This window comes from Stigmatopora argus, chromosome 1 (genome assembly GCF_051989625.1).
Source record: "Stigmatopora argus isolate UIUO_Sarg chromosome 1, RoL_Sarg_1.0, whole genome shotgun sequence".
NCBI classification, from domain to species: domain Eukaryota; kingdom Metazoa; phylum Chordata; class Actinopteri; order Syngnathiformes; family Syngnathidae; genus Stigmatopora; species Stigmatopora argus.
In genome coordinates, this window is record NC_135387.1 from 15,815,787 (window position 1) to 15,842,848 (window position 27,062).

The 27,062-nt window shown below is 39.2% G+C and overlaps 1 protein-coding gene and 1 long non-coding RNA gene across 2 annotated transcripts; both read left to right on the plus strand.

The window, feature by feature from the left end:
* Window positions 1–10,409: 10,409 nt before the first annotated feature.
* On the plus strand, window positions 10,410–23,423 carry klf15 (Kruppel like factor 15). Its single transcript, XM_077602340.1, has 3 exons — window positions 10,410–10,739; window positions 11,976–13,472; window positions 20,438–23,423. The coding sequence occupies exons 2-3, from the start codon at window positions 12,070–12,072 to the stop codon at window positions 20,604–20,606; spliced, it is 1,572 nt and encodes a 523-aa protein (XP_077458466.1). The 5' UTR covers window positions 10,410–10,739; window positions 11,976–12,069; the 3' UTR covers window positions 20,607–23,423.
* A 2,384-nt stretch (window positions 23,424–25,807) lies between these two features.
* Window positions 25,808–27,003, plus strand: LOC144087213 (uncharacterized). The gene is made up of 3 exons (XR_013304661.1): window positions 25,808–25,825; window positions 26,456–26,535; window positions 26,611–27,003. It is a non-coding gene; the product is annotated as an uncharacterized LOC144087213 (long non-coding RNA).
* Window positions 27,004–27,062: the final 59 nt, after the last annotated feature.

Consider the following 27,062-nt stretch of genomic DNA (forward strand, 5'->3'; position numbering starts at 1 on the left):
CGGCAAATTTATTTTTAACACCAGTGGTCATGTTATAGTTGCGAGTTCCCTCAAAGATGTCGTAATAGCAGTGAAATATATACATTTAATCTCAAAGAGAGTAACACTGCACCAAAAAACAATAACTAGACACAGTTCAATTTCATTTGCGGAAAGCGAGGAAACTCTCTTTTCCTTTGTCATTTTTCCACGTAAAATATATGTATGAAATGACTTTTATAGGGGCGTTCGTCTCTCTGTGTGCTCTACGGCTGACTGGTGACCAGTCTAGGGTGTAGTCTGCCTTTCGCCTGAAGTCAGCTGGTTTAGGCCCCAGGAACTCCTGCACCCATTTCAAGGATGCACGGTATGGAAGATGAATGAATGAATGATTTTTATGGTGTAGCCTCTTCCCTCAGAAAATATCAGGTTGTTACAGTGAGGCTTTCCATTTTTAAATAGTAGAGATAAAGACAGACTGAGTACTATAGGCTGATTTACCTGCAGGTAATACTTTACATATGGTTGCATCTTTTGCCTTGCGGTTGCGAATATATTACACGACCTCCTTTATTATGAATGGACACGTTCAGGCTGGCAAATTAAAGGACCTCAATGCATAAAAGATGCCAATATGAAGTGCAGTGTATAAAGGGTTTACAGCTTTGGGGGCTACACAGGAAGCGACTGATAATCGGTAAATTATCTGTTTATCATATAAATTATATTAATAGTGTATTGACTCTAGTAGCTATGTGAAAAGCGACAACTTGTGAGTGGTGATTGTAAACACAGATAAAGAATGTTCCAAAGAGGCCTTGTGACGCAAGCGCTACTTAAGTGAGAATGGGGCGGCAGAGAGAGAAAGACAGGAGTAGTCAGAAATAGAGGGAGCGCAGTGTAGCGCACTCAGCCTAATGATAGACTCTTAAGTACTTACCAAAAGTGACTTCATTTTTGTATTTACCACCTCAATCGCTCCCACCCTCAGTAACCGCTCAGCACAACAACAAGCAGATCCTGATTTCATGACAACTCACTTTTTCTGAACATAATTCTCAGCATTAATAGCGGCTTGGAAAGCAGTGAGGAGCAACATCTGGCAAACACGTTTTTTTAAGGGACTTTGAACAAAACAGGTTTTGTGGGACTTTGGGTAATGGGTCAGAGAGGCTTCACTCAAGGAAAGTGTGGGTAAATAGAAATGAAGTTCGCAAGCCTGGGAGAGGAAGAAAAAAAATAGGCTGACTTTAGATATGCAGCAAACAAACTAGAACTTAACTGCACATGGACAGGCTGTGTAACATTGAATCCAAGGATTTATAAGAATAATGTTACTGAATTTGTTTGGTTTCAGGAGACAGCTTGACAATGCTGCACATTAGTACAGAGTAAATAATGGAGGGGGTGTCGTGTTCAAAACCATGCAATAAAAAGCACTAGTAGCATTAGCAATAACAACAATGAGGCCTCTGTTTTTCCACCGACCTCACGAGTTGCTTCATAAAACATGTTTTTGTTGTTGTTATGCTGTCAAAGGTGAGAGGCGCTGTGGATAGAGTTATTGGGCCAAGGTCATTGCAAACATACGCTGAGGAAAAGACATTCCCGGGAGAATCCCTCTTGATATTTTACTAAACAATTGGATGGACCTGGATAGCACATTTTGCTATGTGACCTAATTGAACAGATTCAGCTCTAGCTTTTGATTTGCATCCCTGAACAATAAATTTTGGGATACATTTTTAACATTACGCATGAACAATAAGTCACTGAATCTAAATAAGTCCACATTTAAATGTGTCATGAAACAAACATTAGTTAGCATAGTCCAAGCAGGTAGTGAACATTCACTGTCAGGCCTCAAAGTCAAATTCTAGTGAACGCCTATTCCCATTACAGGGAGGGAAGGAGTTAAACAGTACAATATCCATTGCCACAATTTTTATTCTAGTACTCTCATCCTCCAGATTGCTTCCATTCTGGGCCCCCAGTGTCAAAACAATTATTTTAACAGCGTACTTAAATGAGATTGTTGCTTACGTTCCTCAGATACATGAATGCCCTTAAATCCACTCAAAAAGAAATGATAATCTCAAAGGGAGACTACAGGCCAATACAAAAGTGCTTTGGCAATACGTCTCCTACTTTACTACTAAATTCTGAGTGTGTCTCTTGTGAAAGGCGAGACATTATCGTCCTTAAGTCCTGATTCATCCCAATGCCATATTGATTGTATCAGTAAAGAACCTGAACTACATAAATCTTTTCATTCCTGATCCTTGCACAATATTTTGGTCAAAATTAGTAGTATGATGGACAAGTGGTCAGAACGTACAGCTCAGAGTTACGAAACTTTTCTTTCCTGCATTAAGATACTTCAACCAGAACCAAAATATTGCAGCGCTGAACATGCAAGAACATCCAAGATACGTAAAAACACTCTCTTTGTCACAGTCAATTGAAGTCCGCGCTGAACAATGTTAGCAAGAGCATACCAACATTGTAAGTATTCCAAATGTCAATTTACCATCCATAAAAGTATGCAGAAAATAAACTATGAAAGTATGGCTTGTTGGCTAGACAGATGAACTAATACAGAGTGTAAATATGTTTTACGTGATTGAATAAAACATTTAATTTACCAATGATTGATTAAATGTGTGTAGCGAAGGGGACAAAGCAAATATTTGCATTTGTTGACGACATAATTGTTTGACCAACTTTGAACGGTGCTTGTCAAACCCTGACCTTGTCATGGTTTTCCAGATTTAATAAATGGCACAATGACAGTGGAAAGAAATCCATATAGTAGATGTAGTATGGAAGATTTACAAGCAATTAATGAGTTGGTTAGTCAGTCGTATTTTATGTTGACGAATACAGCCCGAGTATTTGAAATGAAAACAGTAACGTGAAAAATCCAGCCAAAGAAATCAAACAGTGTTGAAAAGTGAACTTTGTTACATCTGAAATGTGCGTCATCTTGTCATGAAGTCAGAGGTCATTAACCTGTCATACGCTTACTCTTTAACCTTGAAACAAACAAAATGTATTTAATTATTCTCTACTAAAACTGTGTTGCTTTGCCTCTAACGCTGATTTTTTCACCAAGAAATACATTGTTGCTGTGACCCTCAGTATAACATAAATGCACAAGTACCAAGCTTGGAAACAATATGTTGTTTAAAACAAACATACAACATTTGGTAGGTCTTTAGTCACATGGTCACAATAATGCTTTAGATCTTCTGTTATGTCTTATCAAAGCAGTCTATAATAGACGTGTAGATTGCTTTAAACTGTGTTATCATATCATGGTTGCATGTCAATCATGAAAAAACATAAGATACCAACCGAATGATCATGTGAACGTGTATTCGTCAACCTATGTCTATGACAAACATTAAATGAGTACATGGTAGGATCTTGCATCGTAAGGGTTTCCTTTCGTACTACACAAATAAATAATCCTTTTTTTAGCAAGATAGAAAGGCATGAGTTGAGATAAATGATGGCGGCGCGCACTGACGCAGCGGCTCTATGCTCTCTTAACCTTCTATAGAACCACTGTAGAGAGCAATACTGGCGTACTGCATCACAGTGTGGTATGCTGGAAGCACGGCAGCAGACAAAAAGGCCATGCAGAAAGTGATTAACACTGCCCAGAGGATTGTCGGCTGCTCTCTGCCCTCACTGGAAGACATTGCCAGCCCTCGTTACCTCAGCAGAGCCAGGAACATCATAGGGGACCCTTACCACCCTGGTCACAATCTGTTCCAGCTGCTGCCCTCTGGCAGACGCTATAGGTCCCACAAAGTACGGAGAAATAGGCTTAAGGACAGTTTTTTCCCCACATCCATCAGAACTCTAAATTTGCGGTAACACAACACACATTTCCCTTCTGAGGTAATATGAAAAGATGTTTGGGTGGTGATATGCCTCCTACTAACTGACTGAAGGTAAGTGAAAGACAGTGAGAGGTAAGTGACCTGTATCAATAACAGCAGAATGCCAAATTACAAGTCCATAAATATCACTTATTTAGGTATTTTGTCGAGTAAACGCAGCTTATGGAGAAGCACCACCAATTTCGTCATACGCAGTTTCTGGGTGTGATGACAAGAGGCTTTTTGTTGTTGATGATGACGACAGGGCCTATGTCCGATTATTATTATTATTATTATTATTAAAAGCTCCAGGTTTGTGATGGATAGGTACGTTCTTAATAAATGTTCTTAACATATGGACACTGGCAAAGAAATCTCTTTTTTGTTAATGCATTGACAGCATCCACAAAGGTGCTTTTAATCCTCCATATTTAATTTTAAATATCGACCAACATATGTAGGGCAGCCCGGTGAAAGAGTGGTTAGCACGTCCGCCTCGCAGTCCTGTCAACGAGAATGTTCATGTTTCCCCCATGCCTTGGTGGGTTTTCCCCAGGTTCTCCGGTTTCATCCCAAATCCCAAAACATGCATGAGATTACAAACCACAATAAATTGTTATTTTAAATGATATAAAACATTTTAATCCTTCAAAAAAAGTAATGTTCTTTTATTTCAGGCTTATCACAAAATGACGAGGCCCATCCATCTCTTTGAATAATCAAATGTTGTCCTTGAGCACAAAGGTTTCCCCATAGATGCAATATGAGAATTTATGTACTCTTGAGTGAGTTGCTTGCGTATGTAGGCCAAAGGCAATCAGTTTTAATCCATCAAAGAGGAGGAGACGTGCAAGTGTAACTGGAAGCCATCTAAGCTGTCTGAGATCTTAAAGACAGAGGGAGGACGAGGGTGTTTGTGATTGTGGCTGAGCTTTAAAGGTAAGCAATATATGGGTAGGGCCTTGTTGAAAAAGTCAAATGTCCTCCTCCAATTCATAATATCAAAATTTTATTCATCCATAATAATCTCTGGACACCTTCAATGATACCCACCTCCTGTATTTGCCCGAATATTATCATTAAGGAAAATTAAAAGGATTTTTTAAATGTATTTTTTACTTGGATATAAATAAATATTATAGTTGACCGTCAAAACAGAAGCAAATCCACCAGCCACGAGGAAACAATTCGACAAAACAGAATATGAAACAAAACCAAAAGTGGGCAGTGCATCTAATGCATTTTAATGTTAGTATGTCATTTTTTGAATTATCCTTTGTTGAATTTGACGGGTAGTAAGTACCTAAAGATCAGGAATTACATGCACTTCACGGCTCACGCGCAGTGAGGTGCTCAATGCCAATTCAATAATCTCAATACTTTATCATTAAAGCAAATACTATGCTGCCATGAGGAAGCAACATTGCTGAACCTCAAGGTGTGGGTATACAAGTCTAGCTGTTCACGAGTCTTTGAAAATAACCCAGTTGGGTGGGAATGGCAACACGGCTCCCACCACTGCCTGATGTTAATACATTACTGTTCGGTATGTTCCTCAAATAATGATTAAGTTGCACCTTTAACACATTTTAAAAAAATTGTGCTCTATCCAGGTGAATACAGGTCTATGTGACGTCTAAGTGCTCACACATGGCGGTTTAGTGTGTCATGGTGCACTTTAAATCTCATCTTCCTTGCCAGGTTACTTTATGGACTGTGTATGACCCATTCGTATGTTGTATTTCCCTGTCAACTCTGGGTCAAAACAACACTTGCAAATAGAGTTAGCTTGTTTGTAGAAACAAATTGAATCATTCGCACCCAAGATTCACGTGCAAAGTGTGGTTGACATATGCTGTACCTGCAAAGTCTTCGCATTAGACTCTTGTGAAAAAGAAAAGAAAGGGAAAATATCGTTAAAATGTCCTTTTGTTTTGCATATTTTGGGATTTATTTTACCTTTATTCTCAGCTAGTCTATAATCCTTATAAAGCGTGATTTATGTGTGTGTGTGTGTGTGTGTGTGTGTGTGTGTATGTATGTGTGTGAGTGTGTGTGTGTGTTAAGATTCTCTCGCTACGTTTGTCCAAACCGTGCAATTAAATATTATTATTGTTATATTAAATGGGGGTGGGGGGTATATTAAATGGCGCACGGACGGGACGCTCAAAAAAGCAAAACTCATTTAATATATTAAATGGAGGTATATTAAATGGGGGTATATTAAATGGCGCACAAAAGGGAGGCTCAAAAAAGCAAAAATCATTTAATATATTAAATGGGGGGTATATTAAATGGCGCACAAACGGGAGGCTCTAAAAAGCATAAATCATTTAATATATTAAATGGGGGATATATTAAATGGGGAAGTATATTAAATGGGAGGGTATATGAAAGGGCGCACAAATGGGAGGCTCAAAAAAGCAAAAATCATTTAATATATTAAATGGGGGTATATAAAATGGGGGATATATTAAATGGGGGTATATAAAATGGGGGATATATTAAATGGGGGTATATTAAATGGGGGGTATATTCAATAGGGGTATATTAAATGGTGCACAAACGGGAGGCTCAAATAAGCAAAAATCATTTAATATATTAAATGGGGGTATATTAAATGGGGGGTATATTAAATGGGGGTATATTAAATGGCGCACAAATGGGAGGCTCAAAAAAGCATAAATCATTTAATATATTAAATGGGGGGTATTTTAAATGGCGCACAAACGGGAGGCTCGAAAAAGCAAAAATCATTTAATATATTAAATGGGGGCATATTAAATGGGGGTATATTAAATGGTGCACAAACGGGAGGCTCAAAAAAGCAAAAATCATTTAATATATTAAATGGGGGTATATTAAATGTCGCACAAATAGGAGGCTCAAAAAATCATTTAATATATTAAATGGGGGTATATTAAATGGGGGTATATTAAATGGCGCACAAACGGGAGGCTCAAAAAAGCAAAAATCATTTAGTATATTAAATGGGGGGTATATTAAATGGGGGGTATATTAAATGGGGGGTATATTAAATGGCGCTCAAACGGGAGGCTCAAAAAAGCTAAAATATATTAAATGGAGGGTATATTAAATGTGGGTATATTAAATGGCGCACAAAAGGGAGGCTCAAAAAAGCAAAAATCATGTAATATATTAAATGGGGGGGTATATTAAATGGCGCACAAACGGGAGGCTCAAAAAAGCAAAAATCATTTAATATATTAAAAATAGTTACAATAATAACATACATTTCATAAAATCACTACCTAATTATTAATTACGGTTTGATTTTTGCGTTCACTGTTTGTACAGGATCTATTTTTTTTAGAATGAATCACAAAACCTCTTTGAATTCCTTTCTGTCACCATCAATTTAGCCTTGACAAATTAACGTAAACATGCACTGAGAAATGCACCAAAGATACGCACATTTTTCCCATTTAAAATTTGGCAGGTTGCAAAAGCTGCCAACGGATGGATCCCTTTGATTCATTACGTCCATGTGGCGGTTACATAATGTGCCTACTTGTTGGTATTTGTGAGTGTGCATTCACCGTCTGGTACCAATTCATTTGTTGAGGAGTAACAGGAACTTCTGTTTACCTCTAGGCACCACATTACTGAGTTAGTAATATGTTCTCACTGGACACCTCATTAAGATCACTCCCATGTAAAGTACACTCCATTCCAATAGGATCAAATGCATAAAAGAAGGATCAAAAATTCTATGTCTGTAATATTCAATTGAATTTAACTGACTACATCCCCTGCCAAAGTTTAAATTATGATTATTAGAAAATTGTGAATAAGCACAATGGAAGATGAATGAATGATTTAATTCAACTTTTGTCTTAAGTCTGGCCTGTCACTTAACTTTTCTGTGTAAGCTCCAGTGTCTGCTGGAGATTATACCATTTTACCATATGTTGTCATTGGCAATGTTGCCCCCATTTTGGCTAATTTTGTTCAAGAGAACAAGTATTACCGATGACATCAACTGTAGTGCAGTCACTACAGATAAAATGAGCCATTGTACATATCTAAGAGACCAAAAAGAAAATCAAGCCACCCTATGTTCAGTTGGAAATATAATTTCTTTATTTTTTATTTCCTGATGGAAAATATTCAACTACTGAATGTGTGTTCTATTAACACTGAAATGATTGTAAATTTAAGAAAAATGACCATCTACTGAATATGATTTATGATAATTTTCTGCATTTGTAAATATATTATAAGTATCTTCAACATTGGTGCAATGCTATGGTTGCTTAAAATTCTACTTACTAATTTTGCCAACGATGTGCACAGGAATAAAAAGTTTGTGTTTGAGTTGCTTTTGGAAGAATTGAAAAGCTGTTTTAGTGATCTGCATCTCATATTCGGCTTGTAACCCAAGACTATGAATTGTATAAAAACTTTAATTATAATGACATTTTAATGGGATGCAGTTACAGTTAGTACTTGCCGTGATCAAAACCAACATCTACTCTTCAAACTGAGCTTCTCAGTGTGAAGGTGTAAGCATACATATGCCACCGTGACTCCCCTTGGTGCATACAGAAACACATTAAATTACTCCTGATGTTTACAAGCAGAATGAAAGAGAATCTTTTATCCAAGCCCCTGGAAAAAGAGTTTTCATACAAGTTGTGGCAGCAAATCAAATTTAGTGGGAGCCAGGGAAGTTACCTCAGAAATGTTTTGGTGAAAGGTCTGCTCACTTCCAGTTGGACCTAATGTTCTATTACTGATGTCATTAGCAAACATGTAAATAAACTCTCTCATCTGGGGAATAGGTCACTTGCTCATATGCATCTTGCTCACCTAGGGATGACCTATGAGTTTGGTCTACAATATAATCTCCTGCTTCCATTCTGAGCACTTGGGTTGTTTTTTGAGCACACTGCTTACAGTTAAGAGTCAATTATGGTGTAGTTGTTGCTTTCAGATGATTTTGGCGCATGCGGCATTGGATCAAATCCCACTCAGTGGCAGGGTGACTGTGGGTGAGAATGTGGTCTCTGTCAACTGACTGGCAACCAGTTCAGGGTGTAGTCCACCTCTGGGCTGGGGTCAGCTGTGATAGGCCCCAAAACCCTCACAAAAATTAGCAAGGTTGAAAATAAATGTTTGCTACCCTTTTACCAACTAAAGGTCTAGTTTATTTTTATTTTTTTCACTTTTTTGTTTTGAAGTCCCATGATCGGCTGGCCACCGATTCAGGGTGTCCTCCGACTCATGCCCGAAAGTCAGCTGGGATAGGCTCCAGCACCTGCCGCAACCTTTGTGAGGATAGTCATATCTGTCAACTTATGTTTTTCCTGTATTTTATCCGTTTTTTGATCATTTCAAATTGCATACGTTGTATAACAACTTTTCTATGGGAAAAAAATGTTTTACAAAAAGTATGTTTTTTGTAAAACCGATCTCGTTCTTCCCATTTCGGCTCTAATCCGGATCGTCTCGGTCACGGGTAGCATACGAAAACGTCATCGTCTATTACTAACGTTGTCATGCTTTGAGAATGATATGCGTATGCACGTCAGTCACTTCCGCCTTTTCACTATATAAATATATAGCCCATCAGCAAGCAATGTACCCAAACAATCAAGCTGTCAGCAACATACAGCGACATCTACAGAATCTTGACTTTAGTGTATACAAAAGGCACACTGACTGATGGGGCACCCCATCCATTTTGTGCAAAATTTTAGGCCTTAAGTGCACCCTATGTGAGTAAATATGTGCCGCGTTGTGTTTGTATGGTTTATTATCACTTAATAAGGGAATTGCAATCATTAAGAAGGGTAGCAATTGGCCGAGGTTGACAGGTATGTAAAGTCTCATCTCATCTCATTTTCTGAACTGCTTTATCCTCACTAGGGTCACGGGGGCTCTGGAGCCTATCTCAGCTGACTTCGGGCCAGAGGCCGGGGACACCCTGAATTGATGGCCAGCCAATCGCAGGGCACAAGGAGACAAACTCACACTCATACCTAGGGGCAATTTAGAGTGTCCAATCAGCCTAACATGCATGTCTTTGGAATATGGGAGGAAACCAGAGTACCCGGAGAAACCCACGCAGGCCTGGGGAGAACATGCAAACTCCACACAGGTGGTCCAACCTGGATTTGAATCCTGGTCTCCCAATGTGCAGCCGACGCGCTAACCACTCGCACCGCCGGGCTGCCCCTAGGTATGTACGTATAGTGGTTCAGATAATGAATGAATGTTTGAAGTCCTATTTTGGGTTATTTCACTAAGAAACAGTATTTACAAGTTAGTACCCTTAAAGTACTTTTTTTGCAGATTGTAATTCCTGGGTGAGGTCAAATAAATGCAGTATAAGGTATATGTAAGGGCATTTGTGGATTATAATTCTCAATAGAATATATAGGCTTTACACCAACAACAACAACAACATGTCTCATGTTCCTGTTTGTGTCTTGCACATGATCCAGCGTCTCCCTCATCTCCATTGACGCCATTCCCCACGCCGGCCTCCTTTTACGAGCAAACAACCAATGGCGACGCACGGAGCGGGCGAGCCCTCACAAACCGAGCCCACATCACCACCAGAAGAGCTCATGTGACTCAAGTGCGCAGCCCAATCAGAAAGCGAGAGAAGGGGTGAGCATGTGTGTGTGTATGCGTGTACATTTGAGAGAGCGAGAGAGGGGGGAGAGAGAGAGAGTGAGAGTGTGTGTGTGTGAGAGAGAGAGAGTGATAGAGAGAGAGACAGACAGAGAAATTCGCCATGCTGCCACCCGCAGAGTGATCTCACCATTACACACAGAGGAACACTCGAAAAGAGGAGCGCGTTGCAGTCAATAGTAAAAACCTCCTTCTTCCCACGCAGAGGTGAGAGAACACGCGCACGCACACAGACGCACACACGCACGCACACAGACGCACACACGCACGCACGCACGCACGGATCAGCGCATCGTTAACGTGATGTTTTGATTTGCCGCAGAGGGAACCCACGCGACTAGAATACGCGCTCGCAAACCGCAAGTTTCAATTGAGTAACGCGCTTGTTACAATGTCATTACCTGGGTGTTTTTGCGTCTTTGTGCAATAACTGCTGTTGCTTGAGTACAGTACACTGTGAATGGTGCAGCCGGGCAGAGGTTACTATAGGGCAAATTACTCCGCAGCCCGCAAAGCCCGTGTATTCATCAACTATGAAGCTGTCTTGAGTTATTTTGATATTTTTACTTGCACACACTTGATAAAACACTCCCACTTTTGATTATTCGTTCGCAAATTCATGAGTCAAACTTTACCCTTTTTTGCAAACTAAGTATTGGCTCCTTGGATAGAGAAACCCCGTTAGATCATGCAAAAATGTTCAAAATTCGGAGAAAAAGTTATCAGCTTATAAAAAAAACTCACACAAAAGCAATTCAGACAGTGCTTCAGTTTACTTTGGAAACGAGATTTGACAACTGGACACTAGATGGCGCTCATCGAAGCCTATTTGAAGTTGGCCTGGATTTGCAAGTTTTTTTATGGCTTGTAATTAGACAGTTAAAAAAAGTCATTGTTCCATTGTAAGGGCTCTTGAATTTTAGGACACGTTTAAACTTGAAAGTCGGGCTTATTTGCAGTTATCTTGTAATTACTGTTGTTAAAAGTACCAGAAAGCTTTCCAATACCATCACACTGGGATCCCTTGTTGTTTTCCCTCAAGCCATGCGGTTCATTCGCTTATAGCAGCTGGGGAAATGGGAACTCCTGATTCTACAAGGTCAGTGTACACCACGCCAGCTGCTATATACAAACACACATTGAACCTTTTCCATAAATGAAGAGCGGGCAGTGGCCAAACAATCGTTATTTCCAGTAACTCAGTCCGTTGGCTTTCACATTTCGGTGACGCTTGCATTAAGAAGCCTTGTAGAACATTAACCTCAAAGTTGAGGTGCCATGGAGGGTGATGCTATAATGGATCTGCCGCAGGTCCCCTGGATCAACACTAATTTAAAGCTTCTTTGACTCAACCTTACAATAGGTGCCAACAAGTATTTCCTCAGCAAGACATGAGCTCCTTGCTCTAAGTAGTAATTATTTTTATCGTTTTGTCTCCTGCAGGAGGATGAATGACTTTCTCATTAATATTTAGCCAAGTCTGCAAACTTGATCTTGTGAGCAGAGCAGAGTCCAGCTATCATTCATCCTCACAGGAATGGTGGATCACTTACCGCTTGGCGAGGAGACCTTTCTGTACTATACCAGCTCATCGGCGTGCGACCACAGTAGCATCTGTAGCGATGCCGGCGAGGGACTGTCCCGGGGAATCATGGTGACCGACTCGTACCTCTACCACCCCTACCCAGGGGTGTCTTCTTCACCCATGCTCTCCGAGGACGAACTTAGTATCTCCTCGAGCCCTCGATCCTCGGTCTGCTCAAGCCCAGAGACCTCATCGCCCAATTCCCACGCCCACGTGAGCTCCAGCAATGAGAGCAGGAGTTCCTCTGAAGGTGAGAGTCAAGACAGCCTGCTTGACCTCCTCCTCTCCCAGGGAATGACCACCTCAATAAGCTCCAACATTGGCAGCAGCAGCTTCCTCTCCTCAACGCCTTCATCATCTTCCACTGCCCCGCTTTTACCGATGGGCCTCACTTGGGAATCCAAGAGAGACCAGAAGCTGGGTCTCCTCCAGCACCAGGCTAAAGAGGACTATTGCGAATTCCCCATCTTTCTGGATGAGCTGCAGGATCCTGCGTCCCTCCTCTTTCAGCCGACTCTGGAAGAGATTGAGGAGTTTTTGGAGGAGAACATGATGGTGGCGTTAGAGAAGGAAGACGATGGAAGCGATGAGGCGATGTCGCCGACGCCAGAGGATTCCGAGCCTGAGAGAGCAAAGACAATAGCCAGAGAGGTCCTGAGGCATGCGGATCAGACTGTACCTGTGGCCCTTTCTCCACTGTCTTCCCTCAGAGAGACCAAACAGACAATGAACGCATCTAACATGGACAGTTCCTCAACAGTCGATGTGAGCTGTATAAGTTTGAGCTCCACTGACAGTGAAGTTGATGGAATTAAACAGGAAAACTCTGAATCTCCTTCATCATCAGGAGAAAACTCTGGTGCTGCTACAAGTTTGCCGGTCATCTTACAAATCCACCCCGTACAGATCAAGCAAGAAAACCATCCCTGCATTGTTTCAGAAGCTCAAACGCAAGAGGCTCACCTCCAGAAGCCTCAATTAGCGCAGGATATCAAGATCGCCCAGCTCCTGGTCAATATCCAAGGCCAAACTTTCGCCTTGGTGCCTCAACTGCTTTCTCCGGCGAACATTGCATTTGCCAACAAAAATTCATCCAAATTTGTCAGGATCGCACCAGTGCCCATTGCTGCCAAACCCACTGGGCTTGGGGAGTTAGGTAGCGGAACAACCACTGGGGTCCTAGCTGGGGGCCAGAGGTACCAGAAGAATGCAGTGGCAGACCTTATCAAAATGCACAAGTGCTCTTTCCCGGGCTGCAATAAGATGTACACCAAAAGCAGCCATCTTAAAGCTCATTTGAGGAGGCACACTGGGGAAAAGCCTTTCGCGTGCACGTGGCCTGGTTGTGGATGGAGGTGAGAAAAAAACACATCATTATAGACTGTATATAGAGTCCCAAGTAGCGACACATTGTGTTCACTCAATGACAACCACTTCCATTTAACTACTATAGTTAGACCTTTATAGTCTTTCTATTGTCCTTTGCTGTGAAACTGAATACTTGCGAATACTAATCTAGAATGAAGATTCATCCTGAAATAAGATGACTTTAATGTTGAGGATAGTATACATGTCCTTGAGGATATAGATTCAGTCCAGGGTACAACTGTGTTGCCAAACAAAATTTCTATAAAGGTACAGGTAAATCTTTTAAGTGTTTAGTAGTTCGATGCAACATTCTTAAATTATATAATAGTAATAATAATAATAAGAACATTCTATCATTATTATTATTAAACCAGGTTTTCAATTGCCTTTCAAAGCTAACCCAGCAGTGCTTGTCACCAGCCAGATCGCAAACTAACATATTTATGGGTCTCCTTGAAAGCAACATTGAGCTTTTATTTGAATTGTGGCACTCAGGAAAGTATTTTAGGCTGTAGGCACATGCAGCTTCTCATATCTGACTCAATGCAGTAGTGGTAGAAATGGGCCTTATAATAGTAAAGTAATATGCAATTCTACAAGATAACTACTGATGTGAATGAAGATCATTTTTTATTGTATACATCATACCTGTCAACCTTTGCCGATAACTGCCCTTATAAATGATTATTGATTCCCCTTACAAACCCCCCAAAAACCTTACAAACACTGTACGAGTCGTACGGTGTTTGTAAGGTTTTTGGGGGGTTCGTAAGGGGAATCAATAATCATTTATAAGGGCAGTTATCAGCAGAGGTTGACAGGTATGATACATGTTGTAAGTATCTTATATAATAAGGGGAGAAGCAACTGGCGCTATAGTGGAATGAGAGAAGCTGGCAGTTGTGGCATGTGCGTGTGTTTTTATTAAAGCCTTTGGCTTTGGCTATGCGGACAAACTAACTAAGTGGATGCCCATTAGCATTAGGGACATCATTTCATACACCCTGTAAATCCAGACCTGTGTTAGTCTATAACAAGTTTAGGTAACTTCATTGTCAGGTGGAGGCATGTACTTTGGGTAGAGATTGGAATGTGCTGCTTAGAAATGTGAATTTTGACAACTCCTTACACCAATTAAAGGTTTGGTATCTTGAAATACAAGAAGATCAAATGAGCAGATTAGAATTGGAAGTTGGTTAGGGACATTAGGGCTGTGAAATTAGCCCTTGTAGATCCATTCCACTACGATCACTCGTGTCCGTGTCGTGACCCTTTTACCACCCCTACCCGACTGGAAGTGCCAAAGCCAGTAGGATGGTTATAGAAACAGTACTCTGATCGTAGAATTGCTGCTGTTTCACAAATAAAAAATACTACTGATCATAAATCTGATTTATAGACCATAACAACATTCAAAGGACCCAAAGACACATTATAAAGCAGAAGATATAGAGTCATGTTAAAACTTTACATCGGAACATTGCACTTTTTGAGTAGAGCATCTTTCAATTCAGGTTGATCGGGGATGGGAGTTAAAGTCCATCGTCAAACACATTTTAAAAAGGTTTGGACTCGTGTTGATATAAGCAGGGCAACTGCTGGCTTAGTGTCACCACTATCTCTGTGTTTTTGTACCATGGTAAAAAAAAGAAAAAAAATCTGATTAGATTAGTTCCTTTTGAAGTGGACTGAATGCAGACTTTGCCCCTGTTAGTTATTGCACTTGTTTGCTAACTGTCTGTGAACGCTACACAGTTCATACACACTCATAGAGAGGCGCATCGGTATTACGGAATCAAGTTCAAAGTTTTTACCTCATGGCGTGCGCACACATGTTCCAGTTAGCCATGATGCCAACTTTAGACCTAAAGAGTTTACGCTTCTTGCTCAACGTAGATGGGGAGGGAGTCGTGCATGTGCGCAGTAAATAGCTTTTTTCCCTCTCTATACAACTATGTTTTGTTGTAAAACAACGTTATATAATATACAGAAGATACAAGAGGGCTTGCGAAGAGTCATGAAGCTGGAACACACGTGAATGAACATGCGCTGTGAACTTTTCCATTTGGAACATTTACAGAACTGTCAAATAAGTTAGTGTCCCTGGTCATATTTATTTGCCCATTCTGTGACATTGACACGCAAACAGGGGGTTATTCGACAATTTGAATCATCCTGAATTATACACTGGAAATGTTAATGTCGGAAACAATTACTGTCAGTTTTGGACAGCTGGTTCAATGTATTTAAATTAAAAGTTCTTTCATTACAAATCATTAAATGAACATCATGAAATTAGCAGAACTCATACTCAAGTTTGCAGTTGAAAAATGCTGCACCATGCAAACAAAACAAACAAAAAGACATTCATCAGAGTCATAAGCTTAGAATTAGTTTAATTCATGCTTTAAGTAGCTCAATATTCCAACAATCCATTTTTTAATTATTCTCTAAATGTACTTGTCCTGCCAACAACTGCACTTTAAGTGCCTCAATATGACATCAGCATTAGAACATAAAATATAGTTCTCCCTTCTCTCTTCTCACCCCCTGCCAGGAGCTAGAGGTGAACTGGGACGTCCTCGTAAGAGTAACTTCAGAATAGATCCATGTGTGAGGAGTAGGCAAGAGTCGTATTTCATTGACCAGGCTCCTACATATAACTTACAGAGTCATATTTTGTACCTGTCAAATAGCTCTACTCGTTTTATCCCTCCGCTTCCTTGATGTTTTACATACAAGTTATAATCGTGCAAACATATAGTGGGAGGACCACCAGGCCCAAGTAAACAATGAATACACGCAGGGTTTACATACATAACTCCATGTGTGTTCAGCTCTGACCTGCATAAAGACTCTTATTTGAGGTCAGTGTTCAATGGCCTTGCTCAAACCTAAACAGTTTACTGTCACAACATGCATGTGTGCGTGCACTTGACAAGACTTTCACCCGATCAGCGGCTTGTCAGCTGATGCATTCTTTGTTACAGCAAAGAACAGCACTGTTGCCAGGCGGTCACACCATCAGAGTTATCTTTAGATTTTGACACCTTTAGATCAATGCAAACTGGTACTTTGAAGACATGACAGTGAGCCGTGTGAGTCTTATTCTGACCTGAAACCTTGTTAAAGACAAACACTTCAGGTGTTATATGCTTTGTGTTATCGGTAGATAAGTTAGTTTTTATCTTATAAAATCCTGTCAGTGATGGAATAGTTTTTATCCATGTGTAATAACAAGGTTTCAAAATATGAATTGAAATAATAGAATAATAAAGATTTTTATTACTTGACTGCAACTTGACGAGGGAGCTAAAAGGTCAGATCCAACCCATCATTTTCAGACCCTAAGACAATTCTACACAAAGCAGCTTATAGTCATGTCTTATTTATGGATTTTTACATGGAAATATATTTTGTTGTGAATAATGTGTGAAACAATGTAGACACCTGCAGCTTTTTGGTAAAATTGGTTTTCTCGTCTGAATTTGCGGGTGTGGTTTGTATGCCAAGAACTATAGCACTTTGATGCCAAAACAAGAAAAATGACATGTACTTCCAAGTGCCTGCATCATTAGCAGGACCGCACATCAATTCGAAATTAGAAAAATGTTCAGCCATTTATTCAGCAATTGTAAGTGACTGTGACTCCATAGGAGTCCAGGGACACAAGAGTTGTGATTAAGATCCACTTCTTTTCTTGCATATCTTTAAGTTCCCACTCACTTTATGCATGTACTCTGTACAAAGCGTCAGTCACAAGAGCTTCCCCCCAAGGGCACATGGACTCAAGTGCCCTCCACTTACCCTCTGGTTCAAACCAGCCTTGCACCTGGAACACACAGTATTTCGGTAGCAAAATTTCACACGAGTTGTTGTGGGTTGTTAAGAAGTGACGGCGAGATACATGCATACAATCTTTCACAAATAAGCTAAAAATATCTACACAACACTGCGTTGCCTATTCAGGGGCTATCCTAGCTCCTTTTAAAAATCCTGGTTTGGCCACCACGGAGTCAAAATATCTATATATAAAATATAAAATTAAACAAGTATATTTTACCAAATGCACAGCCTGTTTATGTAGACAAGGGGTGTCCAAGTCTGGTCCTCGAGAGCCCCTATCCAGGCTGTTTTCCATATCTCCCTCCTCTACCACACCTGAATCAAATGATCAACTCATCAGCAAGCTGTCCAGAAGCTTGATACCGATCCCGATTATTTGATTCAGGGCTGTTGGTGGAGGGAGACATGGAAAACCGACTGGATAGGGGCTCTCGAGGCCAACCAAACCTGATGTAGAATATATGTTCGCTTGACAAGAAAAGTCCAATAATAAAACGATCATATGTAGAAGCTCTCACACGCCAGGAAAGTCAACACGTAACAAGCTTATTCTCACAAGGGTTTAGGGGGGTGCTGGAGCCTATCCCAGCCAACTATGGGCAGCAGGCAGGGAACACCCTGAATTGGTTCATAATGTATACCTTAATTTATGTATATATACGGAATGTATATGTTTAAAAAAAGACATTGTTCATTAATCACTGATCAATGTTTATGAAAATGCTTGTTCTTATGTCTGATGTTATTAGGACATCAAAATACATCGATGCTGGCACTATAACAAGTCACGTCATATAAAAACTTAACAACATGACAATAAAAGCATTTACGACCCAGTCAAACAAATGCCCTCAGTCAGTCCTTTAAAATGACAACAGTAGCTTATTTTATCTCCCAAGATTATATCAATGCAGGTTTTTGTTCAATTATTTATTGATTAGTTTGAGAATAGATTTAAACAATTTATTGCAAAATCCAAAGTGACCCTGTGATTGGCTGGCCATCAATTCAGGGCATTCCCTGCCTGGTTCTCATACCCCCCGCAACCCTTGTGAGGATAAGCGTTATGGAAAATGAATGAATGAATCCGAAGTGAAACACTTTGATGCATGACTATAACATTAAAATTGCCTTCCAAATCATAATTCTTACTCATTGCAGGATTGATTAATCAACTAGCAATCAAACAATTATGCAAACTACTAATTATTTGGAGTTTGCACAAGAAATATGATGTTATACATTGCAAAAGGTATTTTTTTTTAAACATGCACACAGTTTGGGGTTCATTTTTGTGCTTGGCCCAAGTCTGCCTCAGTGCAGCGTCCAGAACTGTGCAGAACTATTTAAGGTCGGTTGTTGTTCATTTTATTGTTGCGCCCGCTGGAGAGTGTGGTTTGCATTGCTGTGGTTGTTAATACTTTTGGATCCATTCACAACCATTTATAGTGGATCAGCTCATCCTCTAAAATACATATATAATGATTTTACAAATGTAATACGATGAGAAGAACAATATTGCGTTCATTGAATTGCAATGCGCAATGATTCTGTAGGCTTTCTTACAGAGACTTTCTTTTTGCACGGCAACGCGCTCACAACATAACATAAACAAATTTAAATGAACTTGGATTACAATACAGACCAAAATAAGTTTAATCTAACCTTACACTAAACGTAATTCTAAGTTTTTTTTTACCTTTCTTCTCCAAGGTTGGTTCTTTTTGCCCCGCCTTCACCGTGACTTTCAGCCGGAGTTTTTAAAAGGGTTGTTTGCTTTTGTCTTACCTTCAAAATATTCCGAAAATGACGCACACAAACGTCCTCACAATAGAATAACGCACGACCACATGCCAACTTGTCATCAAATGCCTTTTCTTTGCACAACTCTTCATTCCACCTGCTTGCTTTGGGCCCATTGTTGTTCCCTTTATTCTTCACTAACTCACAGGGGGGGAAAACACGCAAAAAATGCAACGCTCCGTCCAGTGCTCGTAGAGATCTTTACACGAGGCAGTTGCGGCGAGAAAGACAGTGGGGCTGACATTATAGGCAGCCTCTCGCGTCTCGACTACCTGGCTGTCTCGTATGCATGCTCGTATCTCAACATTTGTCTCGTATCTCAAGGCAAATATTTGCTCGGAATTTTACTCGTATCTCAAATTCCTCGTGTGTCGGGGCACTCGTATGTCAAGGTAATACTGTATATGTTTTCTCTTCTCGTGTTCTGTTAACAAACCTTGGAAACAGAAGCTACGTAACCAGAATTCGTCTCTTTATGCTTGCATAAGTAAAAAAAAAACATAACAGTGCCAACTATAAACTCAGTTTTTATTCATAAGTAACATATTACCAATAAACATTCATCATTACCGCCATAAATTCTTTAACTTTCTAATCTTGTATTTCTGATTTCATTAGTGACAACCTGCCAGCTACCCACTCTACACTGCATGTCCATTTAAATGATGAATTGACTAGTTATGAAAAGCATGTTTAAGGTAGAAGAGACTTGAAATAACTAAAAATGACCATTTGAAATCACTTCAAATTATCACCCTGCAAGAAAAAATAGGGAAGTCCCCGGGGTTTCAACCTCATGTTAAAGATAATCGGATTTTAACAGCTTTACTAATACATACTACAGGGACTTGCATATAATTCATGTGCTGAATTGTGCGAACACTACTCTATCATCCACTTAAACCTCCCCTGTCATGATATCCACAGTGTGGCGAGCCCATGGAGACCTGAGGGCAGGCAGCCCAAGAATAGACTAGAATTTGCGGAGCTCATGTGTTGGAGCTAAATATGGGGCCTCTCCTCATCTTCTCAGAAAGGTTGCTAGCCAATACGCATAGCAATATAGCATCACGCTCCTCAGCTTTCCGTCGAATAAAATAGCTCAACTTTACTTTTATGTGATTTGGCACTTGGAGTGTATTTCAATGATCCCTAACCACATGAATCCGTCTTGAAAGGTTACACGGTGTGTTGTTTGAAATATTCAAATTTGGATTTTTATTGACATAATGACATATAATAATATTGTCCTGTTACTCTCATCAAGCAAAGCTCTAATATATCCTAAATCTTTTGGCGGCAGGTTCTCTAGATCGGATGAGCTGTCCCGACACCGGCGTTCCCACTCCGGAGTAAAACCATACCAGTGCATCGTCTGTGAGAAAAAGTTTGCTCGTAGCGATCACCTGTCTAAACACCTCAAAGTCCACCGCTTTCCGCGAAGCAGCAGGACAGGGCGCTCTGCAAACTGACCCCTTTGAACCCCGCTCTGAAAAACTGACGCTAAGCGAGGGGCGGGCGCCTGTGATGAAGGATGGACAGAGGATGACATGGAAAGGGGTTAAAGGAGTTTTTGCTGGACTTGGGTTCAAATGCGTGTGTGACGTATGTACTGTGATCATTTAATGGGTGGCAATGAAATGACTGTATTAGGTAAAAACCATGTTACTTGACACACACCCCTCACAAATAGAATAAGCTTCTTGTACAGGACAATTTTATTTTGTCTCGCTCACTCTTGGGACTAATCAAAATGGAAGATCAAGTAAGATCGAGTATTTTTTCACTTGCTGACGTCTTTATGTCCAAATAGCCTTAAAAAAGGTTGCGTCACTGAAGATTCTGGTACTCAAACAATCCAGGTGTTTTTTTTTCTGCGTTTCTGGAGCCAAATGTTGCCACAAAGGATCGAATAACTCATTTGTTGTAGAGCTAACTTGATATGCTGGACATTTTATTAATGTGCTTTGTGAATAATTATGGCCTTGGTTTAATTAGCTTCATGCCAAGTTAAGATTACTGCAAAGGTGATTCTAACCAAGATTTTAGCCATCTATTTTGAGTTCTATTTTCCAGATACTTTTCAAGAACGGTGTGACATTTCTTTTTCCGCCCACTATTAATATCAGTCAAAACTTGAAATCAATTGAAACTAGAATCTTCAAACTGGAATTGCCGGTGCCTGTAAAGTGAAAATGAATGTGCATACCGCAGATAAAAAGTTTTAGTACCATGAAAAAAGGCTGCAGTGTACAACGATGTGGGCTTGTCCGTTGTACGAGCCACTCAATGTTCTCAGTGGCTGGAAAGCAGTGTATTTATAGCTATTTTATTGGGGACGGGTGACAAATCCATAGCAAAATCCAACTAATCAGGAAAACAAAAACACTACTGAGTATTATATACATCGTAGTTCTCATCCTGTGCATTCATTGCACTTGGAATTTAAAAAATTCTGCTCGACATGCTTTTTTTTTTTTACATTCTACCAGTCACAGCTCTCAACCAGTCATTCTCACACTGCTATCCTTAAACTGGAATCTGTGGTCTATTTTACAGCCTGAAAGTATGAAATGATTTTCTTTAGCAAAGAATTGGTCACAGCTTTTAACCAGTTCTACTCAACTATTTACTGGTCAATATCAGGGCAAGAACTCCTAAGTCTCAACTGTAAATCTTTAAATCAACTATTTTCTCATTCAACAACTATACCCTTTTTAGTTTGGAAAAATCAAGGCCAAGTTGCTGCAATTCTGCTCTATGCTAATGAGTGAATGCTTTGCAGGGGTGAAGCACTGCTTATTTTCTACTTCTTCTACCCTACATAGAAGGGTAAATGATGCATCAACATTCCTTTGAAATTTGAATAAGTGTCTTTGTGGAATGGCAGGAAAAATGATATTGAAGAAAAGAACATTGCAGAAGTAGTATATAATATTGTTTACTGCCCCATATTATGACACTGTAATTTACACCAGCATCCAAGACATTTCTGGTTGTCTGCCCTCACGGAATGGTTGGAGAATCGAGTATTGTGGACAAGCATGACTCAGATCTCCAAAATGCCTTGTCTGGCTCATCTGGTCTAAATGTCTATCATCTTTTTTTGTTTTTTGTTTTTTTTTATATTCCTATTTAAGGCAAATCAAATCAAAACCAGGTGCTGCTTATATTTTGATGATTCATACAATGCTTTGTAATTCTGTTTGTTAGAAGACAGCCATCTAATAAACATTCATGTCCCTTTAACGCATCCTGTTACATATATGAAAGAAGTCGTAAAAAACAATCCTTGAGTTCAGCAAGATGGTGAGTCTTCTCTGGTTCAATCATATATATCTATTCTTTATGCTCATTTTAATTTCATAACAGATAAATATTTCATATGTCAATTTAAGTAAATATAACGAGTCCACATCATGAAAAAAGGCCATTCACAACTAAGATCTTGATTCATCCTCATGTTCCTTCAAATTGTAAACACAATATTTTGTATACTTTGGCAGGTTAAAAGAAGAAATCCTCAGTGTGCGATAGGATATTTTTTACACTGCAACCATGCTCGTTTGGTTTTAAAGTCAACTCAAAGTGCATTTATAATACCTTGATTTTAAAAGACACCAATCATTACTTTGAAAAAAATGATAATAAAATGGAAGACCTTGATGTGTCCTGACTGGTCCATCAATCATCATAGCTCACTAAAGGAAGGGTCATTGCAAAAATGTTTAAACTGCTTTCTATATGTGTTTAGTACTCATTACTGTTTTCTGATTGCATTCAATGCACAAGTCTTCACTAAACTCAATCTAATTTTCTGTTTGCTTTTTGTTAAATAATGAGCACTTATGATGGGTCTTTTGGATGCCCAGCCTCAAATCCTATCCCAGCATTGATATACAGCTGAGTAACTTGAAAATAAATATCTTTCTCATTGGATTGTAAGGGAACAGCTCTTTTTTTCGTCTCACTCTCTGTATTTTATAAAGTCAGGAAGTGTGGGTCAAACGTTTGAGACTAATCTATAAGATTGCTGAAATCTAAACTGAGTAACTTTCAATGCTTGGGTGCACACGGAAAAATTTAATGAGTGAAAGCAATGTTTCTCAATTGTTTTTATTGTGTAAACTCATGAATGTATGTTGTATATACATTTCATAGGAGCAAATGAAAATGTTCTGTGATCATGAAATATTTTCTGTAAAGAAAGTATACAATCGATTCTAATACAGTACATATGAACATGCGCCTTGTGACAAATGGCTTTATTAAAAAAGCTTTGTAAAGGTTTCATGTTTTGATCTACAGTAAAGATATTTATAGATCTTTTGATGCTAAAAAAAATATATATACTATTTTTGCATTCATTCCTTGGCCTAAATTGTATTTACAATAAAAGCGACATTAAAACAAAAATAAGGCAACACAATCTGTGTAATTTTTGCTGCTATTTTATAAGGAATTACACTAATCTTCTAACAGGAAAAGACCCTCCTGGGTCCTTATCAAAACACTATTGCTGGCATTCATCTTGCATATACAGTATTTTGGTAAGAACAATACACTAAATGACTTCCAAGAAGGCCTAATGTACCACTGTAAAAATATATACGCTGAGAAAGGAAATACTTTCAGCTGTATTTCATGTGCAAGCCAAGTACAATATTTTAAAATCCCTATAGGACACTTTTTATAGAGCCCAAATAGTGGGAACACGGGAATTCAATTGGGAGGGGGAGGTTGGTTGTGTTTAATCAGTATTTAATCATGATAAGTCCCTTGGTTTTTGTAAAGTTTCCTAGACTGTATTCTCAATGCAATTTAAACGTCAGTGTTTTACATTGGATTTTTAGTAATCAAATTGTCTGACAATACCTAAACCCAACTTGCAAAAATTGTTCCACTGTGTTTTTTTGCAGATCAGATGACACAAGCTTCTTCTGCTACTGTTTGTTGTCTGTCACCACTCTTATTGGCCTCAAGGGTCCATTTAACGTAGGCAATAGGGACTGATTCAACTATAAGTTTTTCTTAGAGTGACTGAAATGAAATGTTATTTATAGTGACTGTGCCACCGGCTAGCACAATAATAATTATTTAAATACTGAGCAAAACCTACCTGCTATCAAGCTATTTAAACCATACTAAGTCTTAAATCTATTGCATGTGGATGCTATCTACATATATAAACAATACATACATTCATTCAGTCCTTTTGAAAATGAATGAATGAATGAAGTAAAGTCTGAGTGTTAAGGTAAATTGGGCACTGAAATACCTTGTGATTTGCTTCTAAATTCTCATTCACTTTTGGAATTTGTCAAAAACATAGGCAGTCCATTTGCAACTATCAGAGGAGAGAGGAGCAATGGAAAATGTCCAGAAAAATAAATTATTTTCTTCTAGGCTATGTTGTTCTGAGTTGAGCTCATTCCTAGAAACAGAGTTTGTAGTTGTTTCAAAGAAAGCAAGGATGGTTTGGCAAACTAATTTATGACTTGTTCACTTCTTCAAGCACCAGGAAGCAATTCTTCTGACTCTTGTGGAATTTTTACATCACTGCAAGAAGTCAATCCAAAGGCAGATTCAAGCAATATTTTTACCAGATAAGCATTCTGGCTTTCCTACATATTCAATCAGCCAGGGAATATTGTTAGATTACATTTAGTATTGAACATACAGTAAGTCACAGTAATTTAATCTATAGCAACATAGAGTCTATGATATATATTCAGTAAATCCTAAAGATTTTTTTACATAGAATAACCCCTACCCCCTATACAGTTTTCTTTTTCTTGGGAATACTGTATACGTGCCAAAAATATTCAAACCGTAAACTCGGCAGGGCAGTGGTGTAATGCACACATGTTATTTTCCTGTAACTGTGGGAAGGTAAATTGCAGCTTGCCTGCATATGTGAGGACAATTCTATCCCAATCTTGACAATGGGTATACAGTATTGTCTCATGCCTTATTCACGAATAGGATTTTAAAAACACACAAAAAAACTGTGTATCTATAAAACAGGAGAAAAGAGTGAAGGATAATCAATTCAATCGAGTCAAGACACCCTTGCCAATCAATATTGCAAAAAGTCGCCTTTGATTATTTTATTAAAAATATAATTTTAGAGAAAATTCAATTGACCAATTCATCTAACAAAATAACTTACCCAACAGGGAATCAAAAATGTTATTCCCATCAATATATCACGCTCATGCACAAGACCTCCAAGGATGCACTACCCCAAAATATTGGAGGCAATAAGCAAACAATGAAAAAAATTTTTTTTGTTTATTTTTCCTTTTCGGGGATAGAATCCAGCAACCCCTGCAACCTTAGTGAGGATAAAGCGGTTCAGAAAATGAATGAATGAACTATAGCATCCCTCTTTGAGTTTAAAGGTGCATTAGAGTTTAATTGTAGTATAAACATACTGTTTTATAGCATCAAGACCACAAAAATCACGACTATTCTACGTCATCTTCAAAACATGGACGTTGAGTTGGGAGGACAAACCACTTCGTGGAGCGCAGTAAGCAAGCCAAGATCTTTTCCACATTCAATATGGCAAGAAAATATGGGCGTGGTTACGCCTATTGGCAACGCAACTGCGTAAATCAAGCACATGCGCAGTATCTCCTCCTTTCGAACAGCAATTTCTATGTGGATGGACGACTAGCACGACGAGGTAAGCTGTAGAGCAATTTACTCGCCTAAGTGCATTTTTATCACGCTACTGGTAGATTTTTTTAGGAATCAATTGAGCCAAAATGCCAACAAATCTGTTAGTTTAATGCCAGGTTGAACAAACCGTCGACTATTTAAGTTTGGACTCCTTTTCCCCACCGGCTGTGTGCCGCATGTGACTAGTTATCTTAGCATTAGCGTCACCACGACACTTCCCATTTGATTTAAAAATTATGTTGCCCGTTTTCTCTACATTATTGAGTCGGGTAGTCGTGTGTCTTTTTAATTTATCAAGCAAAGCCGAGACATCAACTCACAGTTTGCTGTAAATGAACTCCAGAGGCTCGACTTACTTCCTAGTGTGTTGTAGTTAATGATAGTTTTCACTGTGATTGCTAAACACCGTTTCTAATTTGTAAATAAAATGTTACGCGACCTTTCTCCTAGCTCTTAACGTCACTGTATGTTTAATCGCCTTGTCTGGAAAAGGGAAAATAGCACGGAGCACCCCAACTTATTTTCATTCTTTATCTTGATCGTTTATTACATTTCTTGTAAGATTTCTCTTTCCTGTAATAATTGTTTGGCAACGTCCAAATAGCTTGGTTAAATCGAGGTTTTCCTTTTTTAGCGTCAAGATGCAGGTCTTCCTGCATGCTCAGAAAACTCACACCCTTGAGGTTACAGGAGAGGAGACTGGGCCAGATCAAGGTAAAACTAGTTTTAAAAAAACACCTGTTGGATCTCCATTCTCTATATATGATAACTTTTGCTTTTTTGTGCAAGTTTTCCCTGTTTAGCATCAAGATGCAGCTATTCCTGTGTGCCCAGGACACTCACACCCTGGAGGTTACAGGGCCAGATCAAGGTAAAACTTATACCCCCAAAAACACCTAAGCCTGTCTCTATATATGATAACTTTTGCTTTTTTTTGCACGCATCAGGGCCACGTATACACCAAGTCCAACATTTAAAAAAAAGACTTGGGACTAAATAAGTCAAAAAAAATTACTAAGTTTGGCGTTTTCTATCTAACACTACTCAAGTGCCATCTCTCCTTTGCTCAGTCAGCAGGCCTTCATCCCTCTGCAAGTGGCAAGCCACAGGAGGGGAAAAATAGAAATATTAGACATTCTCCTCTGATGAATTTGAAGCTCAGTGGCTTAGTTGGCTTTTTCTTTTTGACTGCTGCAGAGGTAGAGAGACTCAAAAATAAGAGTCTATAACACATACCTGTC